This window comes from Terrapene carolina, unplaced genomic scaffold (assembly GCF_002925995.2).
Source record: "Terrapene carolina triunguis isolate 2854851 unplaced genomic scaffold, T_m_triunguis-2.0 Scaffold66, whole genome shotgun sequence".
NCBI classification, from domain to species: Eukaryota; Metazoa; Chordata; order Testudines; family Emydidae; genus Terrapene; species Terrapene triunguis.
The window spans coordinates 66,662,686-66,676,741 of NW_020664417.1; the positions used below are offsets into that span (position 1 = coordinate 66,662,686).

Sequence of the window (14,056 nt, forward strand, 5' to 3'; positions counted from 1 at the left end):
AGGCCAAGTAATAGTCAGAACTTGAAGTGTGGAATGTAACTAATCCATAGTGCACTTCACTACAGAGAAAAGTAATGCCACAGTTACATTGCCAGCTGAAGGGGCCAGTTACCAGAGCAGCTTTTTTTTTTTTTTTTTACATGCATGAAATAGATCTAAATGTTCTGCTCAAACTAGCCTGTGAATTTGTTCAATGTCTTCCAAAGTGAAATAACCTGTCAGAGAAAGTACGCTGGCCAATAGGCAACATTTGAACATGTTATATTTTTAATTTGCAGAGACAAAAATGACAAGCAATTTATTTACATAAAACTGTACAAAAGCAAATTAAATTATGTAAAATATTTCATAAATAGAGGTGGACTAGCTTTTAATACATTTTGCCATGTTTAGCATAGGTGCGTGCATAGTGACTCATAATAAACAATGATAAATTGTTCTCTGCTTCACTATCAACATCCAAGTTGCAGAACAATAGTCAATGATTAATATTACAAACAGATCGTACCACACTGAATGCAAGTGCTTTAAAATTTAGGAAAAAGTTGTCTGAAAGTGTACCCCAGGTAGCTGGAAAATGATGCCTTCTTCCATGTTATGCTCTTCGGGCAGCAGCTCAGTTTAATTGCTGGACTACATTCATTTCTACTGTTGTCCTCTCCTCTCTTTCATTTCTTAAGGAAACACTGTATATTTATAACTGATATAACATAAGAAACTGCTTTGTTGTTCAAGTTCCTTAAAAGCCTTTTAGCAACAGCTGTATTTATGGCAGATTCATTTGGCTTTGCTCTACATTTCCTACTTGACAACTTCCTAGGGTAGCCTTTCAGCCAAGCATCTTCGATCCCGTTTTAGTTCTTCCTCACATAAAAATAATGTCTACCTTGGTTTTTTTTTCTGAAACTCAGGCAGCAGGCCAGTCAGAAACCATATTGAATATAGTAGATCTGGAGGTTCAGAGGGAGCATTAGATTTTAGACTGAAGCTACAGACTTCTCTAATACATATAAAGTTATATAGTTATGCGTCATCTATAAATGTGTCCTAATGTAAAATACATGCAAAGTTCATTTGAGTTTCCCATGGAAGGAAAAAAGGACAATTTTTATACTGTACAACCAAAATGGAATGGCAGCTAAAAGCAATTAAGAGACACTAAATCATCAATTTTCCTGGCAAAATGAACTTATGACACCTTGCTAAATAACTATATGGTATTTATCTATTGTAATCTATACTGTAGCCTTCCAGGCAGTAGATTGGAAGGAAAACAAAAAAGCAGCACATACCTAAGCTACAATCTGGTTTTCATAATCAAAGATACTTAAGACTGGTCCAATATCTGAGTTTGGCAGAAGGCATTTTTTTAAATATATTATTTATAATTTATCAGAAAATAAACAGGGATCAATATACAGGTTCAAAAAAGTTGGGAATAGCCCATTACCCCTCAGTGCCCAAACCCAATTACCTTTCTACTATAACAACAGGTATAAAAGGCACAGTTGCATATTTTGCATTCGCTCTAATTTTTTTTTTTACTTCATTTCGTTTTATGTGTTTATTTTTACAAAAGCACTCTATATGTGGAGTGGCACCAGATTAACCTATTTCAAATGAAAAAAACTACAAACACAAAATGTATTTCTGTGTCATGCCAGGTCATAATAGTAATTGACATGTTATGACGGGTAGTTCTACTAGAAGTACTGTGAATATTTAAAGTACAATGATTTTTTTTTATTCTTTTCACACCCATTTTAGTTCTAAGAAGTTGCTCACAAGTAAATGACAATGGCATGACTGCCTTATGTGGTGCATAAACAGGTGAGTGACTGCTGATCCATTTAATCTGAAGGTCTTGTATGACCTGTATTATTAGCTTTTTAGACAAAGGGTTTAAAGATATATTTAAACAAGTCATCTAGTGGTTTTCAACTGTAGTATTAAAATAAAAAGTTCCTATTAAAGAAAAAAAGTTTTGTTGAACATCTGTTATGCAATTCTGTATTCTGTTGAAGCGTGCAATAAAACTGTGTATACATTACATAAGCATCTTTAGAATCTCTTTTTTCCCCCTTAACAGGTACTTACAGATTATACAATGCAGTAACTGCTCTTTACAGTCTTATCATAAAGTACTAATTTGCATCTCTCCATAATTTAAATAATTAAATGTAAAAAAGTTCAATTATTAATCTTTTTAATATTTTTTCTTCATAACACGTCTCCATTCATCATAACTTCTACACACAAACTAGCATCAAAATGAAAACTAAACTGAAGAGGGGAATGAAATGGCCAAAAAGGGCACCCCTCTATATAGAGAAGAGAATTTGAAAAGTAAATGTTGTGATGAGTTGTACTGATTTATCAACCTATATTTCAGGCTGTTTAATGTTATATTTTCTATGTAATTCTTCAAAAGGAAGAAACTACCCAAAGCTACATTGTGACTACAGTCTACTAGACAGCCATCTAGCCATGCCCTAATGCCAGGTTAAACACCCAGGGATTTGAATGTTTGCACCCTTCTCAAACTGTCCGCACTGTGTTGACTGATTGTCATTTTCATCTGAATGTCTGAATTCAGTATTCAATTACTACATCATCAGCTACGAAGCAACTAGCTCAAGTCCTTCTTATACATTTTGTTGCTTTTATTGCACAAAAAACCTGTTTTGTTTCCTATTCCCTTTACGAAGTGCATACTTTGAGAATCGTCATTGGCCATAGCTCTTTGCTATCATGATTAGTTTGGATTCCTTGTGACTTCTCTCAATCTACCGTGTAAAGTATCATATCAATGTTCAAGTCAATCTGACCATTTGTTACCCTCCTTAAGTGTGTTGAGTCTTGACATTGTTTCATATTGCACAGTACTGTTTTAATGCACTTGTGTTTCAAGAAAACCTGCATCGTACCTTTCACAAACACAGTTGGCAACATTGATGACAAAAGATTTAGCAAGCATACCTTGCACTGTGAAAAGAAGAAATTTTACTTGACTTGCAATATACTCTTGTCACTGCATCACACCATTACCCCGCCATCCATCTTCCCCCAAAAGTGTTCTGGGTGACATCAACACAGCCTCTGATTTTTATTTATTTATTTATTTTTTTTAAAGGTAACCTTTTGGAAAATATTCCCTGGAACTGGCAGTATCATATCATACAGTAGATGCTGTATGTTGTTATAACATTATCAGCAAACATCTTAGCAGTTCCTTTGGGCATTCTACTAAAATCTATTGAAGTAGTAGTAGGTCATCTGGGATTGTGGACTATGCTGCTGTGCAAAATGTAATTGAATGTGTATTTATGTGTGCATGCATATGGTTTGTGGGTACACTAGATTTCTAAGCCAAGACCAAATACTTAGCAATTCCCCTGATCCATAGTGCGATCTTTGGCCTTTTTAGTTACTCTGATCATCCCAACTAGATATACGTCTTGTCCAAAATAACATGAGTTTAACAGTTTATCATTAGTATGCTACGGTACATATGACATTAATTTTGTTACGCTGAAGTAAGCCGATAGAGAGTTCATTCTATGGATAAAACAGAACCCAGAGTTCATGATTCATAGGGAAATATGCCACCTTTTGGACTGCAGTCTCAGGCTGAGTATAATTCTCTTGCTTCAAGCCTTAGGTGAGAAAATTAAAGCTGTGATCTTCACAAAGTGCCTATTAATGGCCATCTCTTTATATTTACCTCTATATTTGTACGGTTTCTAAAGGATCATCCCTGATGGGGATCAGCAATATTCAGATGATATGCTTGGAGTATATTTTCCCTGACCTGTTATCCTTAACAAGCCAGGTGACAATCAAACAAAATCAGAGTGGCTTAAATCATGCTTCAGCAGAGGGGTAACAACAGTGTGTTGTGTTCTTTTAATCAGGCTTGTTACCATGAAAGCAATTTGCAACCAGAAATTTAAGAAAATAAAAATCAGTGAGGGGGATTAGACATGCAAGTAACAATGGTTTCTACATTGTACAGTATAGTCAGGCGGACTATATAATTAAATGCCTGATATGGAGGCAGAAGTGGCAGGCAAAGCTTTTGTCTCTTTGGTGGCCCCCTCTTTTTTTTTTTTTCCTCCTTTTTTTCGTGCTAAACTGTTTTGATTTTAAGATTTTTTGCCCCTTTTCCTTCTTATACATGAATGAACCTTGTTGTGGCTTCTTTATAACCTACAGGTAAACTTCTCTTCTAGTTAGAGTATTGACAGGAGATGGCTTGTATTCCCCTGTCTGTGTAAGGGGGATATCCTCTGGATTGGCTTCCTCATTTTTGCTGAAGCTAGCTGCGTTGAAGGTCTCATAGGATGAGGTCAACTTTTTGTTCAGGAGGTTTCTGTTGCGATCACCCATGAGGGAGGCTTCTCCATTGGCCAGCTTTTCCTGACTGCCCCGTTCATCAACGGGCATGAAGGTGGAGAGTTTTGGCTGGCTCTTCTGCTTCCTTTCAGGCGAAGTGCGAACTGGCATCCAGCAGGAGTCCGAGTGACCATATTCATCACACTCTCGAGTACATTTCCCCGTCAGGGCTACATCTGGTAGAGGCCTCGAGTCTGAAAACAGAGGAGAATTTCCTTTTTAAAAATATACTGAAAATGTCTTCCCTTCCTCAATGTGATTAACGAACTTTTAAAACAAAGTATTTTTAAAAGTTTTTGCATTGACAAAATCTTTAAAGGTAAAAATCACTGAACCGCATGTTAACTTTAATAATACATATGTCATATGCAACAACAATGTATGCAATTCTAACAGACATTGGCAGCACAAATTAATGAGAAGTGTGGGCACAAAGGCACTTCTTGACATATGATATTATTTTAGGTATAATATTTAACAACTTTTGGTACCAATTAGCTTGTGAATCTTAACTTGACTGGATACCCACACTGCCATAATCAGCCAGATGCCTCATTTTGTGCTGCCCATTTTCTTTAACTGATTTAAATACAAAACCTTTCTTTTGGATTCTTTGTAAAACACATTTCAGTATCTTATTAATAGAATTTAAGGCCCTGATCCTCCGAACACTTATGCACATGCTATGTGCGAGAAGTCCTGTTATCATCCGCACGGTTTTGTGTATATAAAGTTAAGCATGTGCATAATCTTCTCAGGATTGGGGGTTAGGGCCCAGATCCTCAAAGACATTTAGGTGCCTAAATACCTTTGAGGATAAGAGCCTAAGCTGTAAATACATGGACATGTAAAAAGCAAATTAAAAACAGTAATGGATAAGTGCATGCAACCCCCCTTTCCAGTCTAATATGTACAGTCAAAGGTGTTGCGTGTGTTCATGTAGGAACCTGACTGCTGAAGTGTTGGCTGAAAGGAAAATGTTTTGTGACTATGATGTGCTGTGTAGAATGCTGTAGTTCCTGACCTCTGAAGCAAAAATCTTTCAGCTCTTATACAAGTAGGCCACTCACTGAAATCAGCTGGGCTTTTGATTCAGACAGGGCTCAGTGCTGCAGCCTGTTAGAGGCAGATGTTGTTAAATTATTTTGATATTTACATAATTGCAACTGAAATTAGAAAAGTGTATATATATATCTCACACACACACACACACACACTTCCAAAAATTGGGCCAAATTCTGATACCCTGGTTTACATCGAATAGTACTCTACTCTGTGAGCAATCCCAGTTACTATTAGTCTAATTCAAGTAAGGTACTACTCAGCACGAGGAAGAGTAGCAAAATCTGGCCTTATGACAATAGGTAGGTTATACACAGTTTTTAATCTTAATTATTATACACTTTAATAGTTTCAAATTAATTGCATTTTACTCTATTTCACCTTCTTAAGTCTTGTTTGCCCTATGATCTTTTTGATTACTATCGAATCCCACTGGGAAATATTTATTGCTTTGCAGCTTAATGAATCAAAAAAAACCCCCACCCTACATAAATTAACTTTCATTTTTATCATAACTAGCCATTCTCCTCCCCCTCCCCCTCCCCCTCCCCAGTTGTATGAGAAGATTTGCAGTGGGTAAGATCTTGGGGTGGGATTTTCATAGGTGCTTAGTGTTGCCTTAAATCTGCACTCATCAGTCAATGAAAACAATTCTAATCAGTCCACAATTTCAGTGGAATCAGAGTTATACTAACACTCAATGCTTTTGGAAATCCCACCCTTCATGTTTATCCCACCGTGACGCTTACCTGAGGAAGATTACCTCTGGAATTCCCCATAGGGAATACTGAAAAGATTGTACCATCTTACAATTAACTATCATAGAGCACTAAGGGCTAGATTCACAGAGGGATTTAGGTACAACATGTATTCATAAAACTTCCACTAAACTGCCCCTGGATCCTGTAAGTGCCTAAACTCACATGGTACCTATGTTTTTGCAGTAAAACTTCCTTGGATGCCTATGTTCCTGCCTCTGAACATGCACATTGCTGCCTTACGTTAGGCATCTGGATACCAGTCTCCCACCTACACCCCAGTGTGATTCACAAACTGGGGAAAGAGAGGAGTTCCTCCGCCTAACTTGCCTGTGGGGCTTGATTTTGTAGGTGGGCTCAGAGGCGACCTAATTCCACCCAAAATAGCTCAGGAGGAGAAACCTCCCGTATAACCTTTAGCCCAGTGGTTTGGATACTCACCTGGGATGTGGGAGACCCCTGGTTCACATACCCCTTATACGTAATAAGAGAGTTGAACAGGAGTTTCCTAAGTCAGGTGAGTGTCCTTACCACAGGGATATGCATTAGCTTGACAGAATTTGATTTTTATTTTTAGACAGCTAATATTGGTGTTTATTTTACAGCTTTTTTTAGATTTTTATCTATTTAAATGTCCAGGTTCAGGAAATTATGTGGGGGGTCAGTCAATAGAAGAGGGTCAGACTATTTAATGAGAGTAGATAGTGGTTATAAAACTAATTTTTTGAAACAACAACACACAAATTGTCAACATAGGTCAAAATATACAAAGTAAATATCCTTAAATCAAACTCTAAAATACTCCAGCATCATTTTTTTTGTAACTTGGCCTATCTGAAAATTTCAATTATTGATAGAAATATTGTTGTTGGTTTGTATGTATATGATGAAATTGATGTTTACCTGGATTTACTGATAAAAATCTAATTCTTCCAAACCTAGTTATAGGGTATTCTGATGTAAATCTCAGTCTCTCCTGTTGAAGCTGTTCCACATTGTATAAATAATTACAGAATCCTTGGAGCAGGGGGACTGGATCCTGGGTTGCCCACATCCTGGATGAGTGCTGTAATCACGATGTTCAAGTCACTCTCATGCATGTGCTCTCTCTTGTTCTCTCTGTCCCAGTGACTATATAAAGCTTCAACAGGAGAGATTGAGAGCTCCACATCAGAATATCCCATAACTCAGTAGTTAAGAGTGTTTACCTGAGAGATGTTCAAATCTCTCTCCCACTCAGGCAAAAGGGGGATTTGAACCTGTGGTCTCCCACACCCCAAGTGATTATCCTAACCACTAAGCTAAAGGTTGATGGTGGTTTTCTTCATTAAAGCATCAGTGAGAATCTGAAACATCACTAGGCACCTCCCTCCAGCCTGGATTTAGGCACTGACCTCCTGAGTGGGTTAAGGCTGAGAACACACCCTTCTCCCAGTGGTTAGCTGAGGCAAGGAGTTCCTAGCATGCTGGCTTTTGTGAATCCCATTCTTAGGCACTTATCTCCCTCCACTCAGTGTATAGGAAGCCTGAACACTTAAGGTTTGTGAATCCCAGTGATTTTCTCAGTGCCAAAAAGTTAGACATTGCAGCAACACTTAAGTCCCCTTGTGAATCTAGCCATAAGTGTCAAGATTTTCATGGGACCCACTATAAATTCAGTTCATGAATATTTTATACTGTGTACAATTCTCTAATTAAAATAATGTTGTATACTGTTTAAGGTTTCAATATCCCACTGACTTCAATAAGAACAGGATTGGATCCTATATTGGTCTACCGTGGTTACTCATGTGTACTTGACAATGAGTTAGGGTTATTTTTTATTTTTGCTTTTCAAAGACTTTTGAATTTAGGCTCAGCTATGACTCTCACAGTTTTCTTCTTTGGTGATGGATAACAGAAATATTGTCATTTGTCAGCCTATCAATTCTTAAACTACTGTGGCCTGGGAGTTGTACACAGAATGCAGAGACTAACAGGAAAACTGCACTGTTCATCATGGTTAGCGTAGAATTACTCTCTCACTCCCTAAAGGTAAGAAGCAAGCATAATAATGTGTTGCTGACGCCCATATGATACTGATTTTTAAGCAGGCAAATCATCTTATTTTTTTATTTAGAACAAGGCAAAACTCATTCCTACCTATCTTTTCCCCTAATAAAGTCTCTGTTTGAAAATAATTTATAAAATCAATGACCATTCAAAATAATCATATTATTTGAATTACTATTACAACAGTTTTAAATATCTACTGAGTGGCAGTATTTGATCTGTTTACATTTAACATGGCAGTATAAATAAGTAAAAGCATAGTTTCAATTATTTTGAATCAACTACTTACTCCTGGGGAATTCTGAGCCAAAACATTGAAAATTCTCCCTCCGTCCGCATGTGTCTCTGTGCCCCAGCTCAGCCACCTCCTCTCCCTATGTGGCCCTGCACCCGCTCCCCCATCACCATGTGGCCATGCACCTCCTACCCCTGTGGCCCTGCACCTCCACTCAGCCCCTGCCCCAGTCTGTCTCCCCCAGTAGCCCTAATGAATCCCTGTCTAACTTCCCAGCAGCCCCACACTGTCTGTCTGCCCGTAGCCCCTGTCTCCTGACCTGGCCCAATGAGCGCTGTGAAAAAGGCAAGCGCTTTCTTCCCTAGCACCCTCTGGTGGACAAAATATGGAACTGCAACAAACTTTCCAGCCGAAGCTTTTTTCTGTGCAAAAAATTAAAAATATGCATGGCTCATTAATTATGCACATGCACAGTAGCGCGGCATTTCCCCAGGAGTAAACTGGCATATTTTAGGTTATTGTTTTTTCCTTAATATATCAGACACGGCCTGATCCAATGCTCACTGAAGTCATAAAGAGTCTGCCAACATAAGTAGACATTGGATAAAGTATTGGATTTTGTTTGGCACTCCATTGCAACCCTTCCTCCCTTTCAGACAAATGCAAAGTTTGTTTTCAATTTCTTCATTCTGAAACCATGATATTTGCCACTAAATCCAGAAAGCTACAGTGAAATATGATACAGTAATTTGAAAACTACTCTTTTGGCTAGCTCTCCTTTCAAGTAGAATTGATTGCATAAGGATACTGTGGTTGTCCTCCAATTGCTTCCTCACCAGCAATGCATTCAAGCATGTGCTTGAACTTTAAGCAGACAAGTACGCCCAGTGGATGGAACTATACTTATGTTAAAAGTTAAGCATTTGCTTGAGTACTTTGGGGTGGAATTTTCAAAAGCACTGCAGGTGTCAATGGCAGTAGAGCTAGGACAATGCTGAGTGCTTATCAAAATCCCACCCTTGCTAAATAGGGATAGGATTAGTTATATGTTTAAAAGTTGTTTAAGTATTTTGTTGAAATTGAGCCTTGTTTATTTAGCTGCTGTAATGTGGCATATAAAAGGTGTCCAACATTATGTTGCACTTCAGGACTATTTTTCTTCTTTATGAAATGCATTAATCTTATATTCCATATAACCCACCACATAAAATTATTTCACCTACCAAGTAATTAATATTATTCCTACTGATTATGGGTCCAGATTGAAATGCAGTGCTCTTACATTTTTATCTCTTCATAATCAAGAGCTGCTAGCTCCCAGATGAGACTAATTTCTACTTTTTACATTTAACTAAAAGTTGCTTTTTACCTGCAGCATAATCCACATCCAAACATCTGCAGCAATGAGACATGATGTTTTAAATAAAGAACTCATTTTAAAATTAAACCCTTCAGTGGAGACCACACTACTAACTGACAAGCCTAATCGGATAAGACATATTGCAGTATTTGTCATCACAGTTGGTAGATAAATCATCAAGAAAGACTAAACCAGATTTCTATCATCGTCCCATATCTTAAAATTCCATAGGTACATCTAACACTGAGCCACCCCCCTTCCCAAAAATAAAAAACCTGCAGCAGTGAATCTCAAAGCCGGTGTCAATTAACTTGGCCTTGTACTATGGAACAAAGCTAGCAGTGTCGACATTTTGGCTCAGGCTGGAGCCCAGGCTCCGAGATCCTCTTCCCTCAGAGCCCAGGCTCCAACCCAAACCTGAACATCTACATTGTTATTTTTAGCCCTGTAGCATGAGCCTGAATCAGCTGAGCCAGGCCCCAAGACTTCCTGCTGAAGGTCCTTTTTTGCACTGCAGACATATCCTTTGATTCAAACAGATAATATTTATCATTGACATTTTAAAGTATTATATATATATAAACTGTGCTAATGAGTAAGAGAATGATCCTTATGGGACAGTATTCCTCCTTGTATAGATTTTCTTATTATTTTTATAGTTTTTATTTTGTGCATACACTACTCATTTTAATCCCACTTTTTCTAAAATAAAAAAGAAAGAACAATATCTCTATTCCATATCCTCCCATGCACTGCAGATAGTCTTTCACCTTTACATATCACTTGTCTTCTTAGCATAGAATTTTTAAAACCAGATACCTAAAATTAGGCTACTGTGTCCAGGTTTAGGCATCTAAAAAAAGCAGACAAATTTCAAAAAATTCTTGAGCGCTCAGCAGTTCCCATTAACTTCAGTGGAAGTTTCTGGAAATTTTGCACTTTTAGACAGCCAGATCACTTAATTGAGTGCCTAAATTTAGCAGCCACATTTTAAAATCTTGGACTGAAACTAACTTCTTTAGGGCAATGTTTGCAAAGCATCTAGCATATGTTGTGGCAATTACCAGGTTACAAATAAAATAATACTAGCACTTATGCTTTCTTCTTTATGGAGGTTGGAAATATGAGTGAGTGAGTACCTGGGCATGCAAAAGACCAGAAAATGCCAAATATTCCACTTCTAACAACATGAAACATTAGTGCCCAAGTCTAAACTGCAGCATGTTGTTACTTATTATTTTCCAACCTAGAGACAACTGCACTGAAAAAAAGGAGATTATCCAACTCATGCATCTGCTGATGCAGCTAACACGTCAATACATTACAAAAAGTGAGACAGATGAGGCATTGTGCAGGACATATATAATCCTGTGGCTCAGTTTCTAGCCCACTTGGCTGTTCTCTGTCTCTTATCTCCTTGCCTATAACACAAAGTACAAAAATAGGGTTACCATACGTCCGGATTTTCCCGGACATGTCCGGATTTTTGGGCCTCAAATCCCCGTCCGGGAGGAAATCCCAAAAAGCCGGACATGTCCAGGAAAATAGGGAGGGAAGGACCGGCAGTGCGGGGCCGGGAGCCGGAGCCACTGGTGCCGGGGGCCGGGCCGGGGGTGCGGGGCTGGGGGCCGGGCCGGGGCTGGCGGTGCTCGATCGGGGCCGGTGGTGCTTGGCCGGGGGCCAGCGCCCGGCGCCCCAGGGCCCGAGCCAAGCCGGGCAGGAGACGCTGGGGCCAGAGCCTCTTGGCCTGGGCCGGCCAGCCGCCAGAGGGAGCCGCTTGGCTGGGGGGGCCGGACTGGGCCGTGCCGTGCCCAGCCCCAGCTTACCTGCTGCCTCCCTGTTTCAGGCTTCCCAAGAACATTTGATTCGCAGGAAGCAGGGGAGGGGGCAGAGTTGGAGCAGGGACTTTGGAGAAGGGGCGGGGCTGGGGGGGGGGAAGGGGCGGAGCCCCGTGGAGTGTCCTCCTTTTTTTAAATTAAAATATGGTAACCCTAATAAAAATGTAGGTTCTCTTCCCCAATTTCTTAGGATCATCCTGGTCCCCAGCACTTTGGACAGGAAACACAGGAGCACATCTCTTTCCTATAGTTTGTATTTTTAAAATATCAGCTTTTTGTATGACCTGCTGTTGATACTTTTACAGGAGTGTTTTCAGAAATGTAAGGTGTGCCATTTGAGGGGTTGTGCGGCGTGCACAAACAGGCCTCTCAATTGTTTTGCAGTCTCACTTTGAGGGAGGAGGGAGAGGGTCTCTAGCTGTCATAATTGTAAAGAAAACCTTAAAAACAGGAAGCCAGTGGAGATGATGGAAAACTCAAGCAGATGACATTGTACAAGAGCCTAAAACAATAGCTTTGAGCTGTGAACTGTCCCCTTCATTTCAGCAGGTGATAGCTCAGCTGTTAATGATAATACATGAAATGCTAATAGAAACAATTTTACTACTCAAAGCATATGCAAAAAGATGAAATATCATATTGTGGAAAGCTACACCAAAGTTTCTCTGTGTGCGGGTGGGGGGAGGGGTGCATAGGACCATTTGGGGGAGGGAGATGCCACATATGATGCATAAAATGATGATATATAACAACATATTGGGGCATTAAGGGGGGCATAGTTAGTGTTATTTTCATTAAAGGGAGGGTTTGAAAAATATGTGGCACACTGATTTATAGAATCTAAATTAGGTGAGGGCTCTGATGTGCTCCCTAAAGCAACACCCATAATAATCATGTATGTAATTATTGATTACATTTTAAAAATTTTGTTGAACTTATGAGTTATTTTTTTAAATGTATGTCTTGTGTTTTCCGTGATTCCTTTGTATAAGAGTATGGAAATAAGGGAGATTATTTATATGCATGTGTATGTTTATGAGATTGTGGACGGCTGTTGCTTTAGGGCTAGAAGGATTGCTTATTATCAGGAAACCAAGGCACCTAACACTCCAGAGAGAAAGTGTGATTCACATTAAGATAGAACTACATCATTTATTTTATTGTTTTTTGTTTTGTTCTGTTTTTTTTTTTTTTGGAGGTTAACATGCATGGAGCAGTAAACTCTGGCAAGCATAAACAAAGTGGCATAAACCCCACACACTACAATCAGGTAGCTCACACTGTAATCCCACCCTCCTTTTAAACACACAGATATGCACACTGCAAAAGTACCATTAATATGTACACCTACTCAGATTGTGGACATCCCTATAGACATACCATTCCCACACAATCACTTCCTATGCAGCTTTCTGTTCACAGACAGCACCATATTAATAATCCCTAGCTCTTAAAGCTCTTTTCATCAATAGATCTCAGAGCACTTTACAAAGGAAGTCAATTTCATTATCCCCATTTTACAGATGGGGAAACAGAGGCATAAAGGCAGGCAAAATGACCTGCTCAAGGCCAGCAACAGAGGTAGGAATAGAACCCAGGTCTTCTGAGCCATAGTCCGGTTTTCTCACCAGATAAATCCAGATTGTTTTTTGCTCACGCACATGTTTGGAGCCTGCCCTTCTTTTACACACCACACAAAGGCTGGGATAGTCACAGTTCCTGGACTCAAGGGTCCACATACACTAGTTACACCTGCTTCTGGCGGTGTAAATCAACTAAAAATGCTCAGAGTCATTGCTTTCTTATCCCCACATCTGCACAAAAGGTATAGTACAGCTTGCGCACACCCAGTGTGTGTTGGGATGCTGGGGGAAAGACTGTGCTTCTTGAGGCGCAATTCTTACCCCAGAGCTCTTCCGAGAGCAGGGCCGGCTCCAGGCACCAGCTGAGCAAGCTGGTGCTTGGGGCGGCAGATTGTTCAAGGCAGCATTCTGCCCAATCTTAGGCTGCTTTTTTTTTGTTGTTGTTCCACTCCAGCCGCCCCGTAGGGGGTGGCGGCGCGGAGAACCAGAGCGCCCTGCAGGGCAGTCCTCTTCCTTTCCTCCCCGCCGAGCGGAGCGGAGCCCTCGCAGCAGGCGGCAGCGCAGCGGGAGGGGCCGCGTGGCAGCGCCCCTGCTGTAGCCCTGGCCGCCCCCTTCTCTCTCTCTCTCCCGCCCGGGGCTGGCCCTGTCCGAGAGAAGTTGGCTCTGCACTAGTGCCAACACAGGACTTGTCTAAATAACACCATTAATATCTAAAGCAGGAATCATGTAATCATGTGGAGTTATGAGCAGTGGTCGTTGCCATGTAAGGGAAT

At 39.8% G+C, this 14,056-nt stretch overlaps 1 protein-coding gene across 1 annotated transcript in view; it reads right to left on the bottom strand.

The window, feature by feature from the left end:
• Nucleotides 1-281: 281 nt before the first annotated feature.
• Nucleotides 282-14,056, bottom strand: part of PCDH7 (protocadherin 7) — a 388,023-nt gene continuing 374,248 nt past the window's right edge. The window contains exon 3 of the mRNA XM_024197409.1: nucleotides 282-4,589. Within this exon, the coding sequence (XP_024053177.1) occupies nucleotides 4,210-4,589 (380 nt within the window). The 3' untranslated portion in view covers nucleotides 282-4,209. The remainder of the gene's footprint in view (nucleotides 4,590-14,056) is intronic.